The 24,210-nt window shown below is 55.5% G+C and overlaps 1 protein-coding gene across 1 annotated transcript in view; it reads left to right on the plus strand.

Annotated features, from left to right (window-relative positions):
- The window catches only part of SLIT1 (slit guidance ligand 1), a 150,304-nt gene extending 127,077 nt beyond the window's left edge, over nt 1-23,227 (plus strand). Inside the window, exons 24-37 of the mRNA XM_006756675.2 lie at nt 1-24; nt 862-933; nt 7,746-7,909; nt 9,717-9,841; nt 10,064-10,161; nt 13,325-13,464; nt 13,651-13,744; nt 16,667-16,804; nt 18,344-18,581; nt 19,343-19,473; nt 19,864-20,018; nt 21,079-21,367; nt 21,718-21,929; nt 22,783-23,227. Coding sequence (XP_006756738.1) covers nt 1-24; nt 862-933; nt 7,746-7,909; nt 9,717-9,841; nt 10,064-10,161; nt 13,325-13,464; nt 13,651-13,744; nt 16,667-16,804; nt 18,344-18,581; nt 19,343-19,473; nt 19,864-20,018; nt 21,079-21,367; nt 21,718-21,929; nt 22,783-23,021 — 2,119 coding nt within the window. The 3' untranslated portion in view covers nt 23,022-23,227. The remainder of the gene's footprint in view (nt 25-861; nt 934-7,745; nt 7,910-9,716; nt 9,842-10,063; nt 10,162-13,324; nt 13,465-13,650; nt 13,745-16,666; nt 16,805-18,343; nt 18,582-19,342; nt 19,474-19,863; nt 20,019-21,078; nt 21,368-21,717; nt 21,930-22,782) is intronic.
- Nucleotides 23,228-24,210: the final 983 nt, after the last annotated feature.

Here is a 24,210-nt window from a genome sequence, read left to right on the forward strand (position 1 = left end):
GGGGCTGCGCTCCCTGCGCCTGCTGTAAGTCTCCCGCTTCATTCCTCCAGGGACATCTCCCCACTGAGGCCCCACTGCCCACCCAGTGGGGAACAATGTCCCAAGGTCTGGGGCCCCAGCAGGGCCAACTGTGTCCAAAGGTGGGGGGCCAGTCCACGCTCATTAAACCCTGAAGGAGTCCAAGGAATGAATGGGAAAGTAGCTGAGAAATGGGGCTGCTGTCTGCCCCAAGTTGTGTTTGCAGCGTGTGTGTGTGTGTGTGTGTGTGTGTGTGTGTGAGTGTGTGTGAGTGTGTGTGTGCGTGTGTGCGCGCGCACATCCAAGACAAGGCAGCCTCCTATTTGAACGCGTCTCCTGTTCAGATGGGGAGTGTTGTAAAATTCATGAACCTTTTCTAAGAATTCCCACTGCGAGGTTTTGCCCTGTGATCAAAGCCCCTGTCACACCTGTTATGATGACCCCTCCTGCGTCCACGCACATGAATCCTCTGGCAGCCCCATCTGGGGCAAGGTGACATTGTTCACCCCAATGTATGGCTTGTGGACTAACTGCCTTACCCAGGAAAAGCCTACCCCTCAGGCTCCTGGCTGCATGCGTTCCATTTGCTACGTAAACAGAAATGGCGCTGAGTTATTTATGATGGAAAAACAGAGTCCCCCAGGAGGGCTGAGGGGCAGGGTGGTCTGCGAGGAAATTAGGTTCCCCTCTCCGCTGCCTGTGGCCAGCAGGGTAGGCTCACCTCTGAGGTGGGGCCGTCTCCCTCACAGCACCAGGCCCTTCTCTGCAGAGGGTGGCACCACCCTCCATCCGTTCTATAGGCTCTGTCTCCCCGTGAGGCACCCACATCCCCTCTCCCTTCAGGTCCCTGCATGGCAACGACATCTCCACCCTCCCAGAGGGCATCTTCGCAGATGTGACCGCCCTGTCCCACCTGTAAGTAACTCCGGCCCCGGTCTGGGAGCCTCTTTGGATTTAAACAGAATTTGGATTCCAAGAAAGTCCCTGCCTCCTGAGACTATCAGAATGTGTTGCTTTCACCCTGAAACCAAGTTAGCTTGTGAACTTCAAACGCTCCCCATCACAGACTCTGACACAGTCAGGGTTTCATCCGTCGCAACGATGGAATTTGCGAACAGTTCTTCACAAGCATCAATGCAAGTAATAGTGACCATTTGCTGGTTGCCAAGCACTCTACCTGCACGAGCTATTCTTAAAGAGCAGTGCACTCACTGTTCCTCAAAAGGCTAAATGTAGAATTACCGTGTGATCCCACGATTCCATTCCTAAGTATGTACCTAAGAGAATGGACAGCAGGAACTCAGATACGTGTGCACCCAGGCTCATAGCAGCCACATTCACACAATTGCCAAAAGGCAAAAACAACCCAAGTGTCCATCAACAGATAAACGGATAGACAAGAGGTGGTGTATACGTACAATAGTACTGTATGCAGCCATAGAAAGGAAGGGTGACATATGTTGTTACAACATGGATGGACCTTGAAGACAAGTGCAGTGAAATAACGCAGACATAAGAGGACAAATGTTGCATGGCCCCACTGATCTGAATACCCAGGACAGTCCATTCATAGCTACAGAAGGGAGAATGGTGGTTGCCAGGTGCTGGGAGCAGAGAGAACGGGGAAATTTTGTTTAATGGGTACAGAGTTTCTGCTTGGGGTGATGAAACAATTTGGAACCAGATAGTGGTGATAATTGTATAACATCGTGAATGTAACTGATGCCACTGAATTGCACACTTAAAATTATCCAAACGGCAATTTTTTTTTTTTTTACTAGACAGAGAGGGGAAGGGGAAGAGGGGAGAGATAGAGAGAGAAATATCAATTTGTTGTTCCACTGATTTATGCATTCATTGGTTGATTCTTGTATGTGCCCTGATGGGATCGAACCTGTAACCTTGGCATATCAGGACGATGTTCTAACCAACTACCCGGCCAGGGCTTCAAACGGCAAATTCATGTTAAATGTATTTCACCACAATAAAAAAAGTGAAGACATGGAAAAGCAGTAGCTAATTCTGGCGGTGAGGCCGGGCGCAGAGCATTCTCTCCTGGAGTCTCGGCTACAGTCTGACAAGGCAGCGTTCAGGCCGGATGGACTGCGGCTGGGACCCTGGGTGTCACTGCACCCTCTTGCTCTCTGCCCCACACCCAAGTGCCCACGGCCTCGGGAGCCTGGGGTCCCCGGCATCTCTACTTGAGTTCATTCACTCAACAGCCTCCCTGGATTTTCTCAGTTCTAAGGTTTGGCCTTGTCCACAATTTAATCTCTGAAATCGGAGTGTACCTTACAAGTGACCTCTGTATTTAATACGGTAATATTTCTCCACCCTGCCCAATCAGTACATCTACCAACCTTAGACTTGAGGAAGTAAAATAATAACAGTGTCATTCAATGAGGGTGTCCTTGGGACAGACACTTTGCTGCGTGTGACTACTTTATCTGTGCTGTGTTGTTTACTTCATGACCAGAATGAGAAGTAGGCTTTCTGCTCTGCGTTAGCTGTACAAATGTTGACGGGGACCTTCTTGGGCCCACACAGGATGCCAGCACCTCTGGGCTCAGTGGGAAGAGTGCAGTGATTGATTATTGATGTCTGCCACGGGAGTAGAATGGGTGGCAGGTTCTGTCCTAGTGGGTGGGATTTGTTATTTCCATTTCACAGACCCAGGCACTGAAAAGTTCAACAGCTTCCCTAGGTCATAAAGCTAGGAAATGACAGAGACAGGATTTGAACGTAGGTGTGTCTGATTCCAGAGCTCCTTATTTACTCTTAATTGCTTCAATAACTATCTCGTGAGTAACCTCAGTGAGTCACGTGCTAAAGAATTTGCGTAAGGTCTCTGCCCTCCGTGACCATCGAAGGTGCTATTAAATGAATTCAAAGGCGGCAGTGACTAACTCCGGGGAACTCTGAGGAGCTTCACTGAGGAGGTGCCACCTATGTTGCCATTGGAAAGGGACTAGGAAGTTGCCATTTGGAGAAGATGGGGAAGGACATTCCAGATAGAGGGAACAGCATGTGCAAAGGCATGAAGGCAGGAAAGTCAATGACATATTCAGGGATGCTGTGTTATCCAGCATAGGACGTAGGGGGTTTGATTGGGTGAGGAGTGTGGAGCGGGAAGGGACGAATCTAGAAAGGGACATGGGGATTCCATTGGGAAGGTCTCTGTGCCATGCTAAGGGGTTTGGACTTTATTCTTTAGGCAGAAGGGAACAGTGGAAGAATTAAGTTGTAGGGAATCCTGGAAGGCCATGGTGGCCTGGGGAGGCCGGTTCGGATGGATGCGGCAGGAGGGATCCTGGCTGGAGATGGCTCCAGCGGCCAGGCCAGGACATTGCTGTTCATTGCCCTTGGTGTCTCCCGTTCACAGGGGCTTGTTTCCACTTCTGTTCGGTAAATTTTGGTTGTGAGCTCATCTTTTGGAGATGCCTCTCCCCAGAGGGAACCTGCGCTCGTCTCTGCTGGGCACCAGGGTCTGCTGCTGCTCTGGGCCCACGCAGCCGCCTTTGCTTACCCCTGGCCCATGGCAAGTGTCTGCTTCAGTTCTCCTCCTTGCCAGGCAAGGGCTCGTCAACCATCTGGTCCACCAGCGGGGACGTCTGGTTCCTGCCCTCCTGGTCCAGTAGAAGGAGACGGGGATGCACACACATACACTGCCTGGCCGGGGATGGGCTCAGGCAAAGGAGACCCTGGAGTGTTCCTAGCGCTAAGCCTGCAGCTGGCGCCTCTGTGAGACAGCCACAGGGAAGCTATTTTGGTCCCGGTTACGTGAACAGAAGTCCAGCAGGTCTTGGCATGAACATACCTAATATCTACTGTTCCAACTATTTCCAAGTTACGCCAAAGATCAACAGCAGAGGGTTATTTATACGTTTATTGGAGACGGACTCCACAGTCCTTGTGGATGGACGAGCGGCCTGGCTGCCATCCACACCGTTGCGTCTCTGCTGGGCCTGTGGCTCTCCACTCCCCACTGAGTTCACAGAAGTTTTTGTTGGGAAAAACCATCCCCAGGCGAAAGTGAACTACTGCTACTGCCAAATTAGCCACAGGAACCCGGCCGTCGGATAAATTAAAGCTTGACATATTGAATTCATGTGTGGCTTGGAGTCTGCTCCATGCAGAAATAAGAAAAACAGGAATTGGTCAAGCCAGAATTTAGAGTTTTGAATAGCTTTATATTGCCTGTTACTGCCCCAGGTCTGGCGGTCGGAGGATGACCAAGATCGTGAGGGAATTCCTGCAGGCCCAGCAGGTGCAGGCGCCCGTGGAGCTGTACTCAGACTGGCTGACCGTGGGCCACGTGGATGAGTTCATGACCTTCATCCCCATCCCGGGCACAAAGGTGAGCTGGCTCCTGAGGCTGGAGTGAATAGGACAGTGGAGAACCCAGGTACTTGTCAGCAGAAGGTGGGATCTAGAGGAAGTGCAAGAAGGAATTAGGCCAAAGGTGGTTTGTATGTTGTCGGTGTAGCAGCTAAATTTTTTTAAAATATCTTTTTATTGATTTCAGAGAGGAAGGGACAGGGAGAGAGATAGAAGAATATCAATGATGAGAATCATTAATCAGCTACCTCCTGCATGCCCCCCACTGGGGATGGACCCCGCAACCCGGACATGTGCCCTCACTGGGAATCAAACAGTGACCTTCTGGATCATAGGTCAACCACTGAGCCACACTGGCTGGGCTTTACTATTATTTATTATTTTTATATTAATAGTCAAAAAGGGACACATATTTGAGGTGCAAGTTTGCTGCCATTATTGGGGGGGGGGGAACATCTGTGGGAATTAGGATGATCCTACCACAGGTCAAGGGCCTCAGATTCAGTCTTTTTGGCGTTTTCTGTTAATGAGCTATGGGACTGAAAGGAGAAGCCATTCCTAATAACTTTGAAACTCGTGGCTCATTACCAGACCGTACTCCCACAGCATGCTACAGAACATAGTTTAAAATAAATTTATCTTAGGAATAACATAATTACACTTCTTCGCACTTGTTATGTTAAACATTAATGTGGTAAATGCAAACCTTTTCAGTAAACCATGATTTTTGCACTCCTGTTATTTAAGAAAATATTTTTTAAAACACACTGGACCTTCAAAACTCAGTGTCGGAGCTCCCCCTCCCTCTGAGAAGCCCTAGCTCTATTCAGCGGACAGAGGAACGTGCCTCCTGTCCCATTAGTCATGATGGATGCTGTCAGCAAAGCAGGACAGAAAAGAATTAAGTGCTCGTCGAGGTTGAACTGGCTTTCATTTCCAAGCTGCGTCGCTCCCTCGGCACCCATTGCAGGGTCTGTGTGCCTGTCTTTCCCCTCTCCAGACTGCAGGCTCTTTATCGAATCACAAAGTGAGCCCCGGAGATGTAAAGCAAGCCCTGAAGGTCGGGGGGCAGCGAGCAGCTGCGCCGGCTGGAGTCCACGCCTGGCTCCGCCCGCTTTTTAAGACGCGCAGTCAGCAGATGTGCTATTTTGGGGAATTCCTGCGCAGAGTCAGACCGCACACATCTCAGGGGGAGCCACCTCTTCTGTATCGCCCAGAAACAGGTGGAAAATGGCAGGGCCTTCCCATTGGTTAGCTCAGTGGTCGGCAAACTGCGGCTCGCGAGCCACATGCGGCTCTTTGGCCCCTTGAGTGTGGCTCTTCCACAGAATACCGCGTACGGGTGCGCACGTACAGTGCGAAATTGACTTAAAACTTTAAAGTTTATTAAGTTAATTCTAGGGAACGTTGTGGAGTGAAAGAAGATGTAGTGTCGAGGATTGAGAAAGGTATGTTGAGATGGTTTGGACATTTAGAGAGGATGAACGAAAGGAGATAGACGAAACAAATATACAAGACAAGTGTGGATGGGAGAGTTGGAAGGGGTCGACGTCAGCGAACGTACCTCAATCAGATTGAGGACGTTTTTAGCAAAGGCCAGCTTAGGAGTACCCTAGTTAAGTTCATAACAATGTACCTACCTATATAGTTTAAGTTTAAAAAATTTGGCTCCCAAAAGAGATTTCAATCGTTGTACTGTTGGTATTTGGCTCTGTTGTCTAATGAGTTTGCCGACCCCTGGGTTAGGTAATAGGTGTTCATTCTCATCAGCCTTCTGCAGCCTCAGATTTTCAGAATCACGCTGAAATCAACGAACGTCGGGCACGGAGCGCTGATGCTTTTCTATTTGCCGGATCAAAGACCTCAGGCCCCTGCATGTTCCCAGCGCCGTGTCGTGCTCATCTCTTCGTCTCACGGCGGTCCAGTGAGAAGAGTATGAGCTTGCCCACCAGCCTGTCAGAACATTAAGAGGTTGGCGGCTGCAGCGTTGGGGCGGGGACGTCAGGGGCAGGCGTGGCTTTACAGTGTTGGTGTCTGTGAGTCCGTACGACCTGCTTTGGAGGGCAGCTATTCATTTTATTTTATTTTACATGCACTTCCTGTGCAACCTGAACCCTCCTCCTAGGCGTCTGATCTAGAGAAAGGCTCACTTCACCAAGAGGCACGTACAAGAGTGCTGACGGCTGGCCAGCGGGAACGGCCAGGGTGCCTGGCACAGGGGCATGGCCCAGTCGGCCCGGAGGCTCCAGTCTTTGGGATGCTGTGAAGCGGTTTGGCAAAATGGGGTAGATTCATCCCTGCCGACCGGGAAAGCTCTCCAAGACGTGCTGCTCAGTGGCAAGAAGCAAGCTGCTCGGGAGGGCCGTGAACGGGTGGTTGTGTCTGTGATGGGATGTGTGTGAACAGGGGGAAGGGCCGGAAAGCTACACGCTGGAGCGTGGTGACCCGTGTCCCCCTGCGGTCGGCAGGGACCGTGGAGGAGACTGTTTTGTAACGTGGATGCAGGTTTATTTAAGCACATGATGAACAGCCTTCCGATTACAAACAGTGCTGCGGCTGGCACCATGGCACAGACGTCTGTACGCCCTTGTGCAGGTGAATCTGGGAGAAAAACTCCCAGGAACAGAATTGCCGGGTCAAACGGCAGCTGCACTGGGAACTGACAGATACTCACAGAATTCCTCTCGTCAGTGTTATTCCATTTTGCACTCAGTCCGTGACGTCGGTATGTGCCTTTAAAAAAAAAAATCCAGTAAAATTCATGTAACGTAAATTCACCATTTTACTGTGTACAATTCAGTGGCATTTGGCTCCTTCACAATGTTGTGTGAGGCAGAGACTGTGGTCTGCAATGTCTGAAGGAGGTTTACAATGGGAGTGCCTTCGTGAGCTCCTTGTTTGGTTAAAAATGAAAAGAAAAATTAAAGAGTATGAGCTTCAGAGTCAGACAGTCTGGGTCTGGACCCACGGGCGGCCCTTTGAGAGCTGTGTGACTACATGAGGCCCAGTTCCCACATCTGTGAGACGGAGAGAAGCCCGCACGGTGGGGCCAGTGAGAGAGAGGGTTAGCACATCACTGCAGTGGTAGATGTTGGCTCCTTCCTCCCTCGTGCACCCGGAGGCAATGCATTCACGGGCTCTGGCCTTGACAGCTGAGTTCAAATCCCACCTCCCCCCTTTCCCTGTGCAGCCTTAGGCAGGGGCCTCCACCTTTTTGAGCCTCAGTTTCAACATTTAGCACACGTGGAGGACTTGAAACTGGTGACACAGTACATGATGGTGAAAGGAGGGCTTTTGCCAGCCCCTGGGGGAGTGCCCTGCACCCTAGGTGCCCAGGGGTGAAGGACCCCATGAAGCTGTAATGCGTTTCTCTCCACTCTCTGACCCAGGGCCATTGGTGCCAACCCCCTGCACTGTGACTGCCACCTCCGCTGGCTGTCCAGCTGGGTGAAGACAGGCTACAAGGAACCAGGCATTGCCCGCTGCGCTGGGCCCCCAGACATGGAGGGCAAGCTGCTCCTCACCACTCCTGCCAAGAAGTTTGAATGCCAAGGTGAGCCGAGGAAGGGGTGGAAGGTGGCGGGTGCGTCCCCCACCTCCCACCGCTGGCGACCCAGAGGACCTGCTTCACCCTGGCTGGGCCTTCGGGGTGAGCCGTGGTGGGTGCCTGGCTGGGGAGTGGTCAGGCGGCAGCAACGAGGCACCTGCAGCTGGTTGACGTGGCTGCCTTCTATCCCGACATAACAGTGAAGGAAGAAGCCAGGCAGAAAACCTCAGCAGTTAGGGCTTGAGTCCCTCCGGGGGTTATGTAAGGGAAGTAAAAATAGCGATGGCATTTCTGGAAGCGTCAAGCGTCTCAGCACTGCAAGCACTCGGGCCTCCCTTTGGTAGGAATTGGCTCAGCAATTAGCTTAAACCCTGAGCCGCCGGACCCAGCCGCCCCTCTCCTGACGTTTGTAGAAACACAGGGATCGAGGCTCCTCCGGCTTTGCTCTGAAGGCGCCTCACCCTGGGCATCTGAAAATGCTCGTTCATTCGTTCGTTCGTTTGTTCATTGATGGACTGACAGACAGCCCGAGCCCCAGGAGCCCTGCTGAGCAGAGGGAGTTGCTGCGTGGCTGCCCCAGGCCCAGCTTTGTGCACTGGGGACAGCTGGGGAGGGCGGTGCACACTAGAGGCCGGCCCCGGGGCAGGGCCCTGCCGCACTAGCTCATAGACCCCCATCAGAAGCGAAAGTGACAGCCGTAGGTTAATGAGGCGGTCGGCCACCCTGCGTGCAGGATGCTGTCACAGGGGTAACCGTTCCCAGGGCCCGATATGGGCTTAGCTGTTGAGCTGTTGGGAGCAGGCCAAAACTCATGTTGAAACGTTTGCTCAGGATTTATTTAGCTGGGGGTGTTGGTACTGGTGAGAAGTTATTTTTTTAAAACCTTTTTATTGAAATACAACATGCGTAACAGGACAGCACACAGATCGTAAGTGAATGGCTCGCAGGATTTTCACAAACTGAGCACACGCAGGTAACCAGCCCCCAGATCAAGAAGCAGAGTCCCACCTGCGCCCGAGAAGCCCCCGCCCCCGCCCCCGCCCAGTTACTGAGCCGTGTTTCTGTCCTGTTCACGCTCATGCCTTTGAGCAGCGCTGAGAGCTCACCACTTCCAGAGGCATCTTCGGTGGAAAACTAGCGGGCTGCTCCTCCCGAAAGTTCTTGTGAGGGCCTAATGCCCCCTCAGGAGGTGCTCCTCGCCCACCTCCAAGTTCAGGGAGGGCGACCAGTGAGTCCTGGAGGGCTGGGAAAGCCGTGCTCGGACCTGGAGAGGTGGTGGGAAGCGGCCCTTCCACTTTGGCCTTGGAGACAATCAGCTTCACGGGGCATGGACCTTTCCCTCCTCAGCGTGGCCTCCTCGTGGAGCCGCGTGGCTCCCTGCGGAGGGCCCCCCCTTGCTTTCCTGGTTAGCAGGTGACAGGCCTTGGGGGTGGCTGCCTCAGAGGGTATAGGGGACCCAGAGAAGGTCATCGGACTTCAGTAGTAGTGACTACACAGATGCCCTACCCTGACGACCGTGTGAGGGCTCCTGAGGCGGCCACACCAGCCATTTAGCACTTTCTGCGGATTAGCTCATCTAGTCCTTATGGCCCCATGCGGCGGGGGCTGTTATTAACCCCATTTTACAGAGGAGGGAAGGCTAGTGGTGGTGGTGGGGGCTGTGAAAGGAGGATGAACGGGACTCAGAGGAAATGGCAACCATTTCTTGGGGAGAGGGCTCCCCACCTCCCATCTCTGAAGGGCTGGGAGTACGGAGCGGGGAGCTGGGGCCTCCCCGCCTCCTCCTTATAGGAACCTCCTCCTCTGGCCTCAGGTCCCCCCACTCTGGCTGTCCAGGCCAAGTGTGATCCCTGCTTGTCCAGCCCGTGCCAGAACCAGGGCAGCTGCCATAACGACCCCCTTCAAGGGTACAGGTGTGCCTGCTCCAGCGGCTACAAGGTGAGTGGAGGCTTGAGTGGCGGCTGGGCCCGGGAGGAGGAGGGCTGCTCCTGGAGGGCAGGGTGGCCTGTCGAGTTCCCCATCTGCCCCTGGTGCCCTGAGAGCAGGTCCTGCCCAGGGCTGCGCTTGAAGGAACGAATGAACAAGTAACACCTGGGACAGGCAGGCCGCGCTGCTGCTCCTGCGGGCCCCTGGGGTCCCCATCCCTGACTCTCTCCCCAGGGCCGAGACTGTGAGGTGCCCCTGGACAGCTGTGCCAGTGGCCCCTGTGAGAACGGCGGGACCTGCCAGGAACAGGAGGGCGAGGATGCTGGCTTCACGTGAGTTGCCTGGAGGGGCCAGAACCCGGGCGCGGGTGCCGACGGGACCCAGCACCCATGCTTCGCCGCCCTCCTCCTCCACATCGAGTGGCCACCCGACCCATCCTCTGTGCTCTGGGAGGGGATGGAGGGTGGGCGCAGTGGGAGCAAACATTCACTGGAGACAGTTTCACAGCCACCAGCCATGTCCGTTGCCCAGAGCAGTGGGAGCCAGCGGGGGGCGGGGGAACGAACGCTGGGGCTGGAGCCAACCTGCCCACTCCTGCTCCAGGCCACTCTCTGTCCTTGCCAGGTGCCAGGCAGTCTTTAGATGGCACTGGGAATCCATGGCCTAGGACATAGGCAGTGGCAGTGCCAAGGGGCAGTTTGGCGACACTTTAAACCCCTATAATCTCTGCTCACCGGAGGCCTTGAATAGAAGCCAAGCACCTGCTTGTTGTGCCAATGTTGCCTGAAGCAGGGCCCTTAGCCAGCTCTTTCCAATCAAGCCACCACCCTAAGCCCTGAAGACAGAAGCCTGCCCAGAGATGGGAGCAAGTCCTGAGCCTGCCCCCTGGAGCCTCACACACCGTCTCCTGGTCCCCCTGGACCCACACGGCAGCCAGTTTCCCACGGCTCCTGGTGAAGGGCGACCCTCCCTCAGGATCGAATCCTAAGCTCTCCCGGTGCTGACGTTACCATGCAAGCACGCCTCCCCCCATTGACCCGCTTCCCCCGGGACCCCTCAGTGCATACCCCGAGCTCTCCTGGACCCAGAGCTTTTCTGAAACATACTTGATATTGAGCTGCTGAAAATAAATTGGCTCTGCGTTTACAGGCAGAAATGGCCAAATCTGTCTCTGCAAACCCAAATTACCAGGTATGAAAGGAAAGCACTAAATGGCCTCTCAGCCATTGTTGCCTTGGCAACGGCGTCCTTACAATAGGCTCCATCCTCCTTTGGGCTTAGGCGGCAGTTCGAGCAAAGCAAAGCCACCTCCTCATTCCCTGGACTCCTGGGAGGGGATGTCTGTGGGGAGTGGAGGGGCTGGAAGGACACCCACAGAAACTCCCCCTGTTGGGCAGAGAGGGGTACAGCAGGGATGGCCCCCCTCACATCTAGCGGCCCTACAGATTGGGGCCCTTTGAGTGGGCCCTCCAGGTAGAAAGGGGGTGCCTCTCTGAGTTACCCCTCAATCTTGAGGCTTACAAGAGCCTTCTCAGAAATGCAAAGCTGATCGCCTCAGCCCTCTTAAAACCCCTCTGTTGCCCCCACCCCCAACCCACCCCCATCTATGTGTGTGTGTGTGTGGGGGGGGAATTAAACTACAGGACATGTCCCATAACCGTGGGCTTCAAACCTTTTTGCTCACATACCCCCCCAACACAATTTAAAAACTGTATACATTCTCATACACTTTTAGTTGACAGCTAAAATTTGTCATTGTAAGTTTAATTTTTTTGTTGCAAAGGAGGTCATTTTCAGGATATAGTAAATATTAACATTTAAAAATAAACCTATTACTCTTTTATTGTCCTCCAGTGCAATCTAAATAGCACAGCAATTTTTTGTTGTTGTTAATCCTCACCTGAGGATAGTTTATCCATTAATTATTAGAGTAGAAGGGAGGGAAGGAGGGAGAGAAAGAGAGAGAAGCATGGATGTGAGAGAGACACATCAATTGGTTGCCCCCCACACGCTCCCTGACCCGGCCAGATCAAACCTGCCGCTTGTTGGTGTGCCGACCGATGCTCCAACCACTGGGCAACACTGGCCAGAGCAGCATAGCAATTTTCCATTAAAAACTTACACGAATGAGCTGCTCTTTTACAGTTTAAATGTTTGCCTTTTCTTCTTGAACGGGTATGCCCATTTCACTCCCCACACCCCCTCCCACTTTCTTTCTAATGTAATCTGCCTTTGTGCTGGGGGAGACTTTCCTGGAGCACCCGCCATGTGTCTGCACCACCAACATGGGTATATAAGTGTAAATTTAAACTTTTCTTTATTTCTTGTGACCATCTGCCTCTGATTAAAAGTTTCTTTTGCATTGAGCTATCATGACAATGATCAATAATATACAGTCGATCAAAACAAGATTACAACATTTGATTGATAATGATTACAAATAAAAATAGAGTTTTTTAGACTCATCTCTGGGTGAGATAGAGCTTTATGTATATAGCTATAAATGCTGAGAAAGTTTGTTCTCATAAATAAACAGATGAGATTAGAAGGAGTTTTATTATAGCCATGTCACTCAAGTCTTTGAAATCCTTCCGAGTCTATATGCCAAAAAGCGCAGAGTGATATGTCATCAAAAGCTATTTTTAATGCCTATCGGCTGACAGTGCCATGAGGCCTTCCTTCAATTATTTTTAACATGTGGAGCTGGAAACTGCTTGACTTTCAGACACCGTTTGTTCCTTCACCTTTAAAACATCAATATTCCTAATTGTCCCTTTATTTGGAGCCCCGGGATTTTAGGCCCCAGGCATGTCCCACCCTGGACTTGGGCTGGGAGGGGTGTGTGTGCTTTTGGGGAGCTCGGGGGCCGGTCAGTCCAGGGAAGAGTCCCTGCAGAGCTTGTAGGTCTGGAAGTTGATTTCTCAGACCTCTCTGACCCACAGCCCCTTGGAAAGCCCCAGGTGCCCCGGGGCAGGGTGGACCTGGTTTGGAGATCACTGATCTCCAGTGCTCTCCACAACTTGCTCCAGCCCCATTCTCACTGGGTCCCTGAGGTGTGTGCTCCCCAAGGCCTGCTCATGCAGGACCCCTCCCAGAGGGCTGGCTTTAGGGTCTTCTCCAGGCTTTTGCACATGCCCTGTCCCCACTGTCTTCCCTCCCATTCCTACACTCCCCTGTCAGGCTCCTTGATTAACCATCATCTCCTCCAGGAAGCCCACCCTGACCACTCCCCCAAGGAGGAGCTAGGTGCTGCCCCTTGGTTCCCCCTCACTGGCCTCTGTGCTGCACGGTCCCGATACTCACCGCCTCTCCTCTGGTTGCGTCTCCTCCTCACCTCCCCACTAGACTGTGAGTCCCATAGTGCAGGGCTGGTCTTGTTCACCGTTAACCCCCGGCATCCAGCGAGGGCCTGGCCGTGAGTAGGTACCACAACTCTGGGATGATATTGACCTGTGACCATGGGCCCACCTGCCTCCCCCTCCTCCCCTGCCCCAGGTGCTCCTGTCCGACTGGCTTTGAAGGACCGACCTGTGGGGTGAACACAGACGACTGTGTGGAGCACGCATGTGCCAATGGAGGCATCTGTGTGGACGGCATGGGCAACTACACTTGCCAGTGCCCCCTGCAGTATGCGGGTATGTGGCCATCGAGTGTCTGTGGGGGGGTGAGGGCTAGTGTGCATGCCCTGAGCCCCATTCCCGTGACCGTTGGGGCCCTGCCTCAGCGTCGGCAGGAGGTTTCTGCTGGTGGCTGCCTGGCACCAGCATGGGGCCGGGGGGAGGGACAGCTTCTCTCCTGCCTCTCCCTGGTTCTTTCTCCAGGAAGGGCCTGTGAGCAGCTGGTGGACTTCTGCTCCCCGGACTTGAACCCATGTCAGCATGAGGCCCAGTGTGTGGGCACCCCGGATGGGCCCAGGTAGGTGTTGCCCATTTCCAGGGTCAGGGAAGGGCAGGGGCTGCCAAGTCACCTCCCCTTCATGCCAACCCCCTCCCCATCCTATTCCTCACCTGTCAAGTGGGTTTGGTCTCAGCCATGTGGGGTTCCTGTGAGTCAGTGTGGGGGTGGTGACGGGGACAGCTTTGCTGCCAGCATGAGCTTGAATGGATGGCTTGCCCACTCTGAGCCTGTTTTCTCATCTGTGAGCTGGAGGCACCAGAAGCTTCCTCCTGGGGTGGTTGTAAGGAGAGGATGAGCACATGCGTGGAAAGCACTTAGCTCCATGTCTGACCTCCCATCAATGCTCCATAAATAGCTGTTGTCATTCCAGACCCTCAGTTTCTCATTCCGTTACAAAACCCACAGAACTCTGAAAACCAAAAGTCGGTTTGATAGCAAAATCGACTTGCTATCGATTTTGTTCACCTAAAGTGTTCATTAGGAGCATTTTCTGTCGCCTTAAGGACCTGAACGTATCCTATATAATAAAAGGGTAATATGCAAATCAACCCAATGGCAGAACGACCGGTCGCTGTGATGTGCACTGACCACCAGGGGGCAGATGCTCAACGCAGGAGCTGCCCCCCGGTGGTCAGTGTGCTCCCACAGGGCTCAAGGCTGGGGAGCACAGTGGCAGTGGTGGGAGCCTCTCCAGCCTCCGTGACAGTAGGACATCCCCTGAGGGCTCCCAGACTGCGAGAGAGCGTAGGCTGGGCTGAGGGATTTCCCCAGTGCATGAATCTTGTGCACTGGGCCTCTAATTTGGTAATAAAAGCAGAAAACACTGCCCTAGCTGGTTTTGCTCAGTGGATAGATCATTGACCTATGGACTGAAGGGTCCGGGTTCAATTTCGGTCAAGGGCATGTACCTTAGTTTCAGGTTCCATCCCATGTGGGAGGCAACCAATGTGTCTCTCTCACACCGATGTTTCTCTCTCTGTCTCTCCCCTTCCTTTCCATTCTCTCTAAAAATCAATGGAAAAATGTCCTCGGGTGAGGATTAACAAAATCAATAGAAATAAAAGCTGACCACACGCATATGGGGCTACAGTCAACAGCCATCCGTGTAGATTGTGCTGCAGAGCTGTGAACATGTTTGACTGAGGGGCTGCCCTCGATCCCACTGACATGTTACACAATATACAGTTGTAGGCACTGTATTACCTTTTAAAAGTCCTCCTGTTTGGCCTCAGGAAAAGGGCTTCTTGACTGTTGTCTCCATTGTTACTGGCGTACATGGAAGTGCTTTGTCACCTCAAGACTGCATGTGATGTGCAGGTCATGGGGTTTTAGGATGTTGCTCCCATCTGTGGTTTTCAAATATAGTGTCAGTTCTGGGACCCTGGTTCCACCAGTCAGGGCAGGGCTCCTTGTAGTCTGTGGCTGAGGGGCCCAACCCCAGCCACTCAGGCCAGGGTCGGGGGATGGGGTCACCATGGAGCTGAGGCCCCTGGGCAGAGGGAGAGCCAGGGGATGTTAGAGGCCCGGCTGTGAGATCGAGAGGCTACATGGGAGCCTCCGTCCAAACGGTGGGCACACTGCCTTCCTGGGTGAGCTGGCACGGAAGACGGGGTGGGATTGGCACGGAGACCAAGGAGCAGTGGCAGATCAAGAAGCATGCCCGCTCCTCAGAGAGGCTGCACACTGTCCCGCACACTGTGCTGGTTGGTCTCTCCCACCGCACAGAGGAGCACATACCGTGGGGGAGGTCCATGTTCTCTCAACTTCCTGTTTTGGAGGAAAGATGGACAAATGCTCAGCTCATTGTACCTGGAACCCAGCAAGTATTCAGTACATTCGTTGAATGAATGCATGAATGAATGAATGAATGAATGAATATGAAGGAATGGGTGGTGGCTTAGGTACTGAAACAGTCTTCAGACTGCTGCTCAAGACCCAATAGTGACTTGTGATTAATGGGTAGGTCAAGGTTAACTTAAAAAATGAAACAGAAAATATCAGAGAGCATCACACCATTTTATACACTAAGGATAAGTATGATTTCAGGTGTGTGTGTGTGTGTGTGTGTGTGTGTGTGTGTGTGTGTGTGTGTGTGCTGGTTGAAGGGTATTTCTTGCAGCCTGAAAAACACTGGGAATGAGTAAAAACTCCAGGCAGGGGCACCCACCTGCCAGATTGTTCAGTTTGCAATTTGCAGTCTGCAGTTTGGAAGGGTTTCCAGCAAAGGTTTGCTCAGTGGCACCAGGGGCTTCTCAGAGGAGGTGAGGTCTTGGCCTGGCCAGAATGAGGCAGGGAGAGGGGTGAGGGTATTCCAGAAGCAGCAGGGGCGAAGGGAAGGGAGTGAAGGCGGGAGTGCCGGTGGCGTGGGGGTTGCTGCCAGTGGAGGAGGCCTGAGCATCTTGCAAGGGGGTGGAGGAGTGTGCCCTTTGCTTGATAGGACTGGATTGGATTTTTGGCCGGAATGGATTTTGGGGTGAGCAGTGAGGCACAATGCAAGCAGGGAGCTGGAGGTTGGCTTGGAGTCAGACACTGGCAGAGAGGTGGGCACCTGCCTGGCTGGGGCCAGGAGGCTAGGCTGGTGGAGCTGGGGGAGCTGGGGTGGAGGGAAGGATGAGCCCCATGACAGGGAGCCATGTGCTGAGCAGCTGGGTAGGTCCAGCAGGGGCTGCAGTTTGGCCCTGGATGTGCTGTTGGTGGTGAATCTGGGTCCTCCCTGACAAGATTCCCATCTCCTCCTGCTGCTGGGTGCCCACCCCCCAACCTAGAGCCCCACCAACCGCACAAGCTCTCCAAAAGGGCCCCAGGACAGGTGGGGACACCTTTATATCCAGGGCGCCGGGTGGACCCCATAGACCCACAGGGCCTCCAGGGTGTCTGTCACACACAGACCCCGGGCCCCGCAGGCTCTGGGCTGACTGCCTACCCACCTCCCACCTCCAGGTGTGAGTGTGCACCGGGTTACTCGGGCGACAACTGCAGCGAGAACCAGGATGACTGCAGGGACCACCGCTGCCAGAACGGGGCCCAGTGCATAGACGACGTGAACAGCTACTCCTGCCTCTGTGCCGAGGGCTACAGGTGAGAGGCCTGCACACCCGCGAGGGCCCGACTCCTCTTAGACGGCGGCCCGGGGCTTGGCAGGAGCCCCCAGACGTGGTTGGCGGGAGGGAGGGAGGGTGAGAGCCTGGGTGTCGGGTCCTGGCTTGAACTGGCACCCGTCACAGCTGTGTGGCCTTGGGAACGTGACTTAACCACTCAGAGCACAGGCAGCGGGTGCATCACCTTTTTGATGGAGGGAGAGGGCGGCGGGTACAGATCAGTGGGCAGGGCCCTCTCACTTACTGCTCAGGGAGCCTCTGAAGTCACAACCTGCCATAAAGGTCACTGGCATTTGTGTCTTGGCTCCTCTGGGAGGTTGGGAGGGGGGACTGACACCTGCTCTCCTTCTGACCACCCACCTCCCGTAATCTGCTTGGTTTTGTGTGGTTTTTTTAAAGTTTTATTGAGCTGTAATTCACATACAATATAATTCATCTGATTAAAATGTGCAATTCAGTGGCTTTTAGTATATGTCCAGAGTTGTGCATTCATTTTAGAACCATCCATTTCAGAACATTTCATTACTCCAGAAACTCCACACCTCTTACCTGTCACCCCAAGTCTCTTCCATCTCAGCTCTAGGCAACCACTAACCTGCTGGTATCTGTATGTGTAGATTCGCTTATTCTGGATATTTCCTATAAACAGAAGTATACAGTCTGTGGTCCTTTATAACTGCCTTTCACTTAGCGTCATGTTTTTGAGGGTCATCCATGTGGTGGCAGGTGGCAGAACTTCACTCCTTTTTATGGCTGAATAATATTCCATTGTAGGGATCTACCACTTTTGTTGATCTATCCATCTATTTGGACTGTTTACACTTTTGGCTATTGTGGATACTAATGCTACAGATTGTTGTAGCCTGGATCAGAACTACCCTTGGTAGTAATGTTCCCTCTTTTCTTTATTTTGAGTCTTCCCTCTTTTGCTTGTTTTAAGTCTCAGTTTTCCTTTCTGTAAAATGAAACACGAGCAATTCTTTTTTAAAAAAAAAAAATATTTTATTGATTTTTTACAGAGAGGAAGGAGAGAGATAGAGAGTTAGAAACATCGATGAGAGAGAAACGCTGATCAGCTGCCTCCTGCACACCCCCCACTGGGGATGTGCCCGCAACCAAGGTACATGCCCTTGACCGGAATCGAACCTAGGACCTTTCAGTCCGCAGGCGACGCTCTATCCACTGAGCCAAACCAGTTAGGGCAAAATAAGCAATTCGTAAACTTTAACGAGCACACGAGTCACCTGGCTTGGTGTGAAAGAGCAAATTCAGTAGGCTTTCCCTTTCTGACACCTGCCCAGGTGACATCGATGTTGCTGGGGCAGGGACCTCACTTGTTTCTCACCACCCTTCTGGCTCTTAGTTCTCTTGGGGAAAAGTGTTCATTAGCAGCATTTTCTGTCGCCTTAAGGATCCAGTTTCCCACGATGCTTAGTGAGCTTCTCTCCAGGACCTGGGGGAGGAAGAGGCCCTCTTCCCCTTGCCCTGCCCTGTCTGACCTGCATCCTTTCCCTCCCAGTGGGCAGCTCTGTGAGACCCCTCCCCCCCCAGCCGCCCCCAGGAGCCCTTGCGAGGGGGCTGAGTGCCAGAACGGGGCCCACTGCGTGGACCAGGGCAGCCGGCCCGTGTGCCAGTGCCTCCCGGGCTTCGGCGGCCCCGAGTGTGAGAAGCTGCTCAGCGTCAACTTCGTGGACCGGGACACGTACCTGCAGTTCACAGACCTGCAGAACTGGCCGCGGGCCAACATCACCCTGCAGGTGGGTGCCCAGGGCGCCGGTCACAGAGGGGAGTCCGGCGGTGTGGGGCCCTGGCCTCAGGTCAGAGATTCAAGACACGTCCCTGCCCAGGACCATGGGGAGGCCCCTGTGTCGGTCAGAGTCTTCAGATGTGAGTGTCAGCATCTCAGCTTGAAGTCGTTTAAGCAGAATTGGAAAGGTTATTGGCATATAAATCCAATCTCAAAGAAGAGGCAGTAGGGGGAGGTGGTCTCATGGGTGACTAGATCCAGAAAACCAAGCTTACCAGGACCCTATCCCACCATCTCTTGTCTCAGCGACTCCTCGCTTCACCTCCAATGTGCGATGGGCTTTGTGTCATGTGCCTGGAGCACGGCCAGGTTAAATCCCAGCTTATGTCTTTAACCACAAGTCCTTGCAGTCCCTTATTTTGCCATTTTATATCTTAAACAGCTACCTCCTGAGCGGTTCCTTCCAGGTTTGGGGGGCTCTGGCTGTCAGAGAGCCTTCCTGAACGTGTCCTCTGTAGGTACCCCCTGGCCCTAAGGCAGTTCCCTGAGGCCCACAGGTGGTCTGAAGGGCTCTTACCTGCCCCTCCTGGCACGTAGTTTCCAGGCCTCAGCTGGCCCGTCTGCCCTCGGCTGCCTGGCCCTGGCCACACTGCCCATGGCTAGGATTTAAACGCGGGGCTGCCATGTCACCTGGGCAGGCAGGGGAGGGCAGTTCTGCACACAGCATCTCTAGGGGGATGGGGTTGGAGAGACAGTGCCCTTGCTCATCAGGTCTCCACGGCAGAGGACAACGGGATCCTGCTGTACAACGGGGACAATGACCACATCGCCGTGGAGCTGTACCAGGGCCATGTGCGTGTCAGCTACGACCCTGGCAGCTACCCCAGCTCTGCCATCTACAGGTGGGGCTTCCTTAGGCCCGTCAGCCGCTCTCAGGGATCTCCTGGGCCGAAAGCAGGTCATTAATGGGAGCACCAGAGCCTGGGCTGCCCGAGAGGAGCGGGCATTTGAACCATCCAGTACAGCCCAGCGTGGGTCCGTCCCCTCCCACCCCCACCTCACAGGGCGCTCCTGGGTGGGAGGAGGAGACCGATTAGGTTGAAAACACCTGCCCCAAACGTCTCAGCTTTCCCCAGGGAGCAGGAGAGGCTGGGCCATAGGCTCCCAGTCCCAGTCTCCCCTGAGAGATGTGGTCCCTTGGGAAGCAGCTGCTGGACCCGTGGCAGGGTGTCCAGGAAGGGACGGGCCCAACGGAAGCTCATCCTCTGGGGTGGGGGCACCCCGTCTTCCAGTGCCGAGACGATCAATGACGGGCAGTTCCACACTGTGGAGCTGGTCACCTTCGACCAGATGGTGAACCTCTCCATCGATGGCGGCAGTCCCATGACCATGGACAACTTCGGCAAGCACTACACACTGAACAGCGAGGCCCCCCTCTACGTGGGAGGTGAGGCCCTGCCCCGCCAGGCCTCTCCTTGGGGGGTGGTGATAGCCTTTCCAGGTGGGGCCCTCCTGCTCTCTGGCCAGGGGCGGGGCTCAGGGCACAGGACTGCGGGGAACATTGCAGGTGGTGGGGGAGGGTCTAGTGACTGCCAAGCTGCAGGTGGATTGTGCTCCCTTGCCAGGAGCCAGGCTGCTACCCCCGGCCCACACTAACGAGGGAGGGGAAGTGCCTGAGTGGGGACGGAGGCCTGACCCAGGCGGGGGAGGGGAGGGATGGGGCGTGCTGGGATTCCCCCGGCTGTCCTCTACACTGTGGGCATCTTTCTTCTTGGCTTTGGGCCAGAAGGGACTTGTTCAATGTTCAGGGTCCATCCCCAGTCTTGGGCCCTCAGAGGCCCAGGGCCCCACATGAGCTGGGGACTGCCCAGCTGGCCTTCCAGGCTTTGCAGCTACCTGGCCCTGTCCACCGCCTGCGGACATTTCCAGGTCCAGAGAGCAGGCTCCCGGAGGCCGTGGGGTCGTCTCAGCGCTGTGTAGGGCCTGGCCTAGAGAGTGGGCAGGTGGGAGAAATGAGAACCTGGGTTTACTAGTTGTGCAACTTCGGGCAAGTCACTGAGCACCCAGTGGGGTTTAGCAGCTCCTACCTCAGAGGGTTGCTGTGCATGGTGAACACAAAAGCAGGTGACAAAGTACCATACACCCGAGTTCCAGGTCCCAGTCCTTTGCTGCCTTTGGGGCCTCTGGGAGTAAGGACAGGTGTCCCAGAGGGAAGGAAGGAACCCTGGGAGAGCACAGCCAGACTGAGGCGCCCGGGCCTCACTGGTCAGCTGGCTGCGGCCAGGCTAGCACCCAGCCCCGGCCATGGGAAGGCAGCTTTTCCTTTTCTTTTGGGGAAGGAGTCTGTACCCTCCACGGTGGCAGAGGACCTTGGTCCAGGGTTGCAGAGACAGGACAGAGGCCACGGGCAAGAGGGAACACTGTGCAGGTGCCCACAGACCTCAGAGGGAGGGGCCGGGCACTGCCCCAGCCCGGCCCGCTCAGTCTGCCCCCTCCCCACCACTCAGGGATGCCGGTGGACGTGAACTCGGCCACCTTCCGCCTGTGGCAGATCCTCAACGGCACCAGCTTCCACGGGTGCATCCGGAACCTGTACATCAACAACGAGCTGCAGGACTTCACCAAGACGCGGATGAAGCCGGGAGTGGTACCGGGCTGCGAGCCCTGTCGGAAGCTCTTCTGCTTGCACGGCATCTGCCAGCCCAACGCCACCCCCGGGCCTGTGTGCCATTGCGAGGCCGGCTGGGGGGGCCTGCACTGCGACCAGCCAGCTGACGGCCCCTGTCACGGCCACAAGTGAGCCCGCGCTGGGCTCAGGGAGCCCTCACCCCTGGCCCACCTGCAGGTTCCCTTCCCTTCCTTGCAAGTTCCCATTCCCTGTCGTGAGGAAAGAGAATGGCTTTCACGCCCAAGATCAGAACACGTGGCCTAGCAGGGTTTCATTACATTTTTCTGGGTTTCTATTTTTATGAACAGGGAAGGGCTGTAGGGACAAGCACAGACTCACATTTTGCTTCTTCGGGAAGCAAATGTCTCCATCTTGGGACCAGGCTCACATCCGTGACACCGAGGCTGGGGGTGGGGCGTCCTGGGTGGGCCTTGCCTGGGCTCTCCTGTCCTCAGAGTGTTTTTCTTTGTCCCAACAGGTGTGTCCACGGGAAGTGCGTGCCCCTCGATGCCCTTTCCTACAGCTGCCAGTGCCAAGAGGGGTACTCGGGGGCCCTGTGCAACCAGGCCGGGGCCCCTGCAGAGCCGTGTGGGGGCCTGCAGTGCCTGCACGGCCACTGCCAGGCCTCGGCCACCAAGGGGGCGCACTGTGTGTGTGACCCTGGCTTTTCAGGCGAGCTCTGTGAGCAAGGTCAGGGGCCCCCCTCCTGATGTGCCCTCTCCAGGGTCCCTCCCCACGACTGGCTTTAGCAACTTGGTTTTTTCTTCCTCTCAACCTCAGCAACCCCTCTGTGCCCCTGCCCCTTCCTGCACCTTAGGCTGCTATGGGGCTTTAGTAACGCCCCCCCCCACCCTGCTCTCTGGGCTCCAAGTCCCCCTCTCACAGGGCCCCCATCTCTCCCTGGCCCAGCTTTTCCTGCAGCCCCGTATCTGGGGTAAGTGCCCCCCTGGCTGGGATTTTTCCTTACAGACGAAATCGTGCTAATAGCTCCTGCCCAGATCTCTGCATCGTGGCCCCATCACCTTGGGACCCGGGAGCAGCAGAAGTCTGCGGGTTGGGGACTCCTTCCCAGGCCTGGTCTGCGTGACTGAGATGCTTCTGCTGGAATGGAGAGCGCTTGGGGGGAGAGGGGGTGTCTTGAGGAATCCAGAACTCAGGCACTTTAGGGTCCCGAGGCCACACCCTCCCAGCACAAATTCCTCCTCCAACACGATTGCCTCCCAGGCCTCCAGCCTCTTGCACTCCTGCAGCAGCGGGGAGCCCCCGCAGCCTGGCAGCGGCATCTGTACTAGAGGCCCGGGCAGCCAGAAAGTCCCTCCTTCCCACTGACCTCATGGTGGCCCGGGACTAAGCTGTGCATGTGCATGGCGGGCAGGGAGGGTGCTGGGGCCAAGGTGGGCTCTAAGAGCTAGAGGACAGTCTGCGGACGCTGCCCCCCGCCTCCCCCGCTCCCCTCGCCCCCCTCGCTCCTCCTGCCTCCCAGAGGGCAGGACTGGCCCATCGTTGTGCCCTGAGGCTTTCTCTTGGTATCTGTCCCATCCAGAGTCCGAGTGCCGGGGGGACCCTGTCCGGGACTTTCACCAGGTCCAGAGGGGCTATGCCATCTGCCAGACCACGCGCCCGCTGTCGTGGGTGGAGTGCCGGGGCTCCTGCCCGGGCCGGGGCTGCTGCCAGGGCCTGCGGCTGAAGCGGAGGAAGTTCACCTTCGAGTGCAGCGACGGGACCTCCTTCGCTGAGGAGGTGGAGAAGCCCACCAAGTGTGGCTGTGCCCTCTGCGCATAGCGCCCAGTGCCCACGGGGAGGAGGCTGGCGAGAAGCCGGGCCACCAGGAGACCTGGGCTGGGGTCGGGCCATCGCCAGGCGGCTCCTGGATGGCTGGACAAGCCGAACTCGAGCAGTGGGGGCCGAGCGGGTGGGCGAGGCCTGGCTGCAGACCGCCCTCCCGGAAGTGCCTTGCACAAAGAGGCGCTTAATAAATATTGTTGAATGAATATGTGCGTGAGGTCAGGCCAAGAAGTGCAGAATGGTGCCACTCCCTCCTTGCCTGCGACCTGGCTCTGAAGAAGGGACTGCCCCTTCCCAACCCAGCCTGTCCCTCGTGTCTGCAGCCCATGCTGGCCCCAGAACCCCGTGCCCCCTGCAGAGAACCCTGGAGGACTCCCAGCCTGGCGCTGCTGCTTGTCGGTGGCAGGAGGCCAGGCTGCGGAGGGGAAGAAGGGCCCCCCCCTGCTGGCCAGGAAGGGCTGCCCCTTGCCCCTGGCCTGGTTGGCAGGCAGAGCGCCTCCGGAACGAGGCCTGGGGTGGAAGCCGGTCTTAGGATCAGACCTCTGAATCCCAAAGGTATGGGATGATCATCGTAGCTTCGAGGAGGGTACTCATGCGGAGGAAACGGTCATGGGAACTTCCTGGGGTGGGGGACCCCACCAGAGAGGACAGGGCGTTCTTGGTTTCAGCAGAATAGACACTGCCACCCACCTTCAGACACTAGCCACCAAAGGGGCCCTGGTCCTGGGCTTCCCCAGCCATCAGCCTGCTGCTGGCGAGCCACTGGGGGGGCCAGGGGTAGGGGGGGCAGGGTGTAGGGGCTTGGGCTAGGCTGCTTGGCCAGGGCGGGTCTCCTCCTGAGGAGACGGGGTCCAGAGCCCCTTACGCTGCAGCCCAGGCATCAGGAACTGCTGGCTGTCGCTCTGGCAAATTTCTCCCCCACGGGCCTCCGTCTCCTCCGCTCTCAGATGGGGAGGTAGGACAGACGACTCAAGCAACGGAGACCCTCCCACTGTGGCTCCAGGAGGGAGGCCCCAGGAGTTAGAAGATCCATTTTCATCAATTACATTGAGTATTTGTGTGCCTGACCGGGGCTGGGTACCAGGGCTGGGTTCTGCCCTCGTGGACACCTGCCGACTGATCACCGCACATCACAGCGGAGACCGGGGTGCCGGGGAGAGAGGGAGCCCAGCGAGGGCGCCAACCG

The sequence above is a fragment of the Myotis davidii genome, unplaced genomic scaffold (genome assembly GCF_000327345.1).
Source record: "Myotis davidii unplaced genomic scaffold, ASM32734v1 scaffold332, whole genome shotgun sequence".
Classification (NCBI taxonomy): domain Eukaryota; kingdom Metazoa; phylum Chordata; class Mammalia; order Chiroptera; family Vespertilionidae; genus Myotis; species Myotis davidii.